This window comes from Camelina sativa, chromosome 17 (genome assembly GCF_000633955.1).
Source record: "Camelina sativa cultivar DH55 chromosome 17, Cs, whole genome shotgun sequence".
Lineage (NCBI taxonomy): Eukaryota > Viridiplantae > Streptophyta > Magnoliopsida > Brassicales > Brassicaceae > Camelina > Camelina sativa.
Genome location: NC_025701.1, coordinates 18,517,896 through 18,523,895, shown reverse-complemented (window position 1 = coordinate 18,523,895; position 6,000 = coordinate 18,517,896). Strand labels below are relative to the sequence as shown.

At 31.9% G+C, this 6,000-nt stretch overlaps 1 protein-coding gene across 1 annotated transcript in view; it reads left to right on the top strand.

The window, feature by feature from the left end:
• Nucleotides 1-927, top strand: part of LOC104759613 (glycerol-3-phosphate acyltransferase, chloroplastic-like) — a 4,360-nt gene extending 3,433 nt beyond the window's left edge. The window contains exons 9-11 of the mRNA XM_019238952.1: nucleotides 2-115; nucleotides 198-311; nucleotides 408-927. Coding sequence (XP_019094497.1) covers nucleotides 2-115; nucleotides 198-311; nucleotides 408-542 — 363 coding nt within the window. The 3' untranslated portion in view covers nucleotides 543-927. The remainder of the gene's footprint in view (nucleotide 1; nucleotides 116-197; nucleotides 312-407) is intronic.

Sequence of the window (6,000 nt, the reverse complement as noted above, 5' to 3'; positions counted from 1 at the left end):
CTTTGATTCTTCTTCGGTGGACAACATGAGAAGATTGGTTGAACATTCTGGTGCTCCTGGACATATATATCCAATGTCTTTGCTTTGCTATGACATCATGCCCCCTCCACCTCAAGTACTGATTATAATCTCTCTATTCTCCCTTTTGGGATTTCTCTGGTTTATTTCCTCTCATCACCTCATTGTGCACCTTCCAGGTTGAGAAAGAAATTGGAGAGAAAAGGCTGGTTGGGTTTCACGGTACTGGACTATCAGTTGGTCCTGAAATCAGCTTCTCAGACGTCACAGCAGCCTGCGAGAACCCTAACGAGGTCTGTCGATTACCATTTTCTTTAGTTTCAAGATTGAGTTATTCTTCTAGTCCATTGCTTTTCTCATCATCAAGGTTACTTTCATCTGTATGACAGGCGAAAGAAGCATACAGCCAAGCTTTGTACAACTCGGTCAATGAGCAATACAAGATTCTAAACTCTGCGATCAAACACAGAAGAGGAGTAGACGCATCATCTTCAACGGTCTCCTTGTCACAACCTTGGAATTAGTCTCTCATTTTTTTAGGGTAACACTTTCAAAAACCCTTAAATATCTTGTCTCAAGAATTTTGCTGCAACTATGTATATATAGAGAGCATTGTTCTTTTATATCTGCAGGGATACACAAACACAAATGAATGGAAATACTCAAAAATGGAGATATTATTCACACGTTGTCCTAGGGAGTGTCTTTGTTTTTTCGTTATTTTCAAAACCAAAAAAAAAAAGTTCCAAAGTCTCCTTGAAACAACAATAAAAAAAAAAAAAAAAAAACAGGTACGTTGGTTCTAACGTAGGAATGGCTTGTGTACATATGGAATAGTGAGAGAGAACATACTCTTGCTAGGCTCTTTGGTCACATATGCTTTCATATGTAATATTCTTTTCTTTTTTTCTTCTTGTGATTCCTACCTACTATATACTATATAGAGCCGAAATCATTCACGATCCCAGTTTATGCCTCTTCCTTCTCTGCTATCTCATACTTACGCTATATGGTTTTATAATTCGTGTTTAATTTTCCATATAGTTTTCTAGGATATAACAGTAACAGAACAAAATAAAGTTAGTTTTTGAAATTAGAAAAGAGAAATAAATTGAGAAGCAAACTATTGCTACTGAATAAAGTGTTTACGAAACAGGAGTGTGTGTGGGTCAAATACATTCTATTTCACTATTTCAAAACAAGTTTTGTAAATGATCGAACTTGTGAGAGCGCGTAGGGAGGGAGAGAGAAGAGAGTGAAGTACATAACATAGCTATATATGTGTTACAAGGCAAGTGGACAGAGTAGATGAGTGTCTGGCCTGTTTGGATCCTTATGTCACATACCCTCTCAAGCTTCTGTCTCTCTCTGTTTTCACGTGTCTCTTCTCTGTTTTCTTCTTCTTCCACTATCTCCCCTCACTTTCTCATTTTTTTTCAGAAACAAAAGTTGTGAAGGAGGCTATAGAGAGAAAATATTATTTCATTTTCCCACTTTATTACATTATGAACAGTGGCGACAGTGGTAGTGAGTGAATGAATATTCAAATTTGGATTCATTCGTCTCAGTAGTAATTACGGATTGTATTTTGGAAAGTGACCACACCACTCACACTACATCATTCATCTGTTTTAGTCAACAATTAACACTTTCTTTTTAGTGTTGATTAGTGATCAAAGTTTGGATTACAGCTTTTTATCATCATTTATAATCATTCCCATCTTTATTTTCAAGTTGATGTGATATACGACTCTCTTATCTTTCTTTTTTCGTACTATGAAAATGATATAAATGTTTTAAGAGAATCGTGTGATCAATGAATAATAACAGCCATCAAATCTGTCTCTCTTCTTTTTAGCAGTATTATTCTCTCTGCATATTAGATGCTACATTCTATGATTCGTAATCGTAATTCACCTTTTTCTTGTGTTTTTTTAAAAAAAATCAACGCGGCTATTTTCGCATGAAATTATATATGTCATGTTTTTTGTTTTTTTTTAATCCTAAGTGTACTCCCCGTTTAATAGTATAGATACGGAACTTTACGGATGAATATACTGTATATACCATTTTGATAATAATATTTTTGGAAAAATATTTGCCATCTCAACGAACTGGTTTAGAATGTATGCTCAACTTTTTCCTTAAATGATTATTGTATAGCGTTTCGTGATTCTCCGTTATTCATTCTCTGCAGTGGCGGAGGCAGCTCAGAGTTATAAGGGTCAATTGACCCTGGTGAATTTATAAAATTATGTGAAATGTTAGGAAAAAAATCAAATTGACCCTGATAAAATAGCACAAATGACTCTCATAAAAAAATTTAATAACACAATTGACCCTTTTAAAAAAAATTTGACTCTGGTAAACTGAATTCCTAGCTCCGCCCACTGATTCTCTGGATTCTGGAGCAAATAATCTTTTGAGATGGAAGTGAAAAGTTACTGTGGATTTCACTTTTCACGGCTCGATATCCACAAATAGTTATCACGAGTACTATCACCTCTTTCGTGTCAACCTCAAGATACAAAAGTTCTTCCTTCCTTTATATTTTTTTTTCAAGAAAAATAGTTAAAAAAAAAATCATGAAAAAATCACAATTTCGCTAGACGACAAAAAAAAACTGTTTGTAATTTCGAAAATAATTTATCTTGGTGAAAAAGAAAGTTATCTTTTCCCTTATGTAATTACGTTTTGATAAGTAGATGTAGATGTGTATTTGCAAGTAGTATGTAACTAGCAATATGCATTAATATTGAATTTCACTTTAAGGTTTTTGTTATTATACGTTTGATGTATGTGTAATTTTAAAATAGTAAATGTTGTCTTATCCTCACGTCTTTTGCGATAAACCATAATTACAAATGGCATGTAGGAAGAAATTTTTAGGTGCACGAGTCCCAGCGAGGAGCATGCACCCCTGATTTAATGTTCATATATTAACTCTCTGTACACACTTTTTATTACTAGTTTCTTGATTCAATGCGATTTTCATCGCACGTGCCTCTCGAATCCTTTCACATTCTCAGACCTTGTTTCATTTTTCTAATATTTGTCAGTTTTTTAGTATTTGGATGTATTTATTTTCTCGTTTATCGACCGGTTAATTTATTCAGTTTGATTTTGTTTGTGTTATTATTATTGAATAAAACAAATGTATCGATGTTGGAATCCACGTTGTAATGAGAAGAGTGACGTTTAAGCCTTCCCAGACACACGATTTTTCTTATTATCTAATTGGATTCTTGTATGGAACCTTAGTTATAGAATCTACGTACTAGTACTATTGACACGAAAGACTCCGTAAAAACTTGCATAAAAACACCCTCAATAGGTTTAGTTGTGTATCAATCACCATTACTATATATAATATATTAACAAGCATTTTGGACTCGATGGATACTACATAATCATCATATAATTGCATAAAATAAAATAAAATTTCAGACTGAAAAGTTGCATGATACACATTTACTAATGTTATATAATTTCATGCGAAAATGCAAACTTTACGTTTGTTGAACATTGTACATATATATTTTTTGATTGAAACTATTTGCATAATTGCATTATAAACATCATTTTGTTATACTTATATATAGTACCAGTTAGAACATATTTTCTCCCTTGTAGTTCATAGAAATGACTAATAACCTACCCATAAATTTAGAAAATGTTATGAATAAATTAAAAATTACTAAATTTTTGATAATCGAATTAGAAGTAAAGTTTTGCATAACCTAATGTTTTTTTTCCGAATAAATTGATGTCATTTAGACAATAGGAGACTACTGTTTTTGACTAACTGTAAATATACTCTCTTTTTTTGGGGACAAACTGTAAATATTTAAGTTCTAGGGGAAAATCACTGTTTGGTAACTAATTATAGTACACTGAATATCGATTACTTTGTGTATTTTCGGTGGATAATTAACGAAACCAAAAGTTTACGACTGTCACAATCACGGCCACCGTTTTTGAAATTTTGTAAGGACTGTTGTAAACATAATTATGATAATCTGCTCTAATCAGTTTTAAAGCATGATTTGATCAAATTAATAGTACGGTCATTAAGTGACGATATTATTTTCGTAGTCGTATTATTTTTCCACTTAATTTGCGTTGGATTACTAATTGCGCCTTCCACCTTGGAGTATCTTTTTTAATTCATGAATTTTCTAATAATTACCTATCATTATTTATTTTACCTTTGTGATTTATTGAAATATTTAGCCTTTATTACATTTTTGGTGTTATATCTGCAAATAAAGATATTTGCATATGGGAACAAATATTTCTTCTTGTTTTACATCATTAATTTAACCTTTGTGATCTATAAAATGTAGCCAGTTAGTAATCCTTTCGTACGTACCTTTTTCATGATTTATTTGCCGAGGCATAGACCTTCACATATTATCGGTCCGACTCTCATACAATATCTTATACAAAAGTTAGCTTAACCATTGTTCCATTTTTATTGAACATGTCATAAACAAATGAGCAATATAGACTATATCTTATAAAACATTGTATGGCCCATACTAAATTATTTAATTCTGATTAAAGTGTTAATATGCGTTTTTTTTAATTCTTTTAAATTACCAAATAAATCAACATCCATCCTATTCCACTTATCGAACAATTTCATACATGATGATTGTCCTAGACTCCTAGTGTGGTCTTTCCAAATTACTGACCTGATTTTTCAACACGATCTTTCCGTGCATAATTGGCCTTGAACCAGGGCATTGCATGCATACCTTTAATATACTACAATTTCAAAGTATACTTGAGGGGGAAAAAAGAGTTCCTTATAGTACAATTTGAATTTCTTTTTTCATTGTTTTGTTCTTACTTGTTAGGTGTTACTTGTTACACTACTACTACACATCAGTCACACCAAATATATTTTCCACTCTTCATTTTCATAAAAAAAACGAATGAGCTAAGCCAATGAAACACAAAAAGGAGAAAAAAAGACAAGTTATTTAAACATTTTGTACTACTTAATATTCAATAAAAATTGAATCAGAGTAAAGCACGTGGCAGAGCAGGAGTGGGAAAAACAAGGGAGAGGACCACAAAAGAGGAACAGATTTGTACAAAATCTAAAATAGTAAGCAAAAACTGATTAGCTGTGTGGGACTCACCTACGGACAAAGAAAGAGTCTTATACAGATCTCTCTTTTTAGGGCCAAAGTCAAACTACATCTCTACACTCGAATTGAAAAACACATTTGTTTAGAGAGTGAGTGAGTGATCCACGAGAGCACACTTGTTTAGAGAGTGAGTGAGTGATCCACGATTATCTCACGCGCCTCCGTAGAGTAATCTGCGTAAGTAGTGCGTAGCTTGGTTACTTGTCGGATTTTTTGGAATATTTATTTTAGTTTCCCATTTTAATATCACAACTTTACCAAAAAATTGCACTTATCACTTTGAGTATCTTATTAAACATATAGTAGATCCGAGTTCTATTTTGGCCGACATGTATTTTAAACAACATCTTTTCTACGAAATTAATCTAAATGCATTTGTTTCGCATGTTTTTTTAACAAAGTTCTGAGTTTCTAATCAAGTAAATAAAGTATTTTCGTTTTAACCAAAAAAGAAAGTATTTTAGTCACAAGGAAGTATAGGAATATCATAATATTTATAGTTAACAAAATATAGATAGGACAGAGGTTTGATAATATATAGTATAATATATATTATATATTTCGGATTGTACATGTTAGTTACCATGTTTTTTTTTCTTTTGATAAATACTTATCATGTTCTTCTCAAAAAAAAAAAATTATTACCCAAAATGGGATCTTAAGGAGAAGTGTTGATAATGCATTTTGTAGTAAAGGTTGATTAAAAAAAAAAGGATGACACATGCGAAATAACCTTTAAACTCGTGACTTGCAACATAGTGGTTTGTTTTAATATGGGCATTTGATAAATTCAAACATGCATTTGATAAATTATTAACAAAAT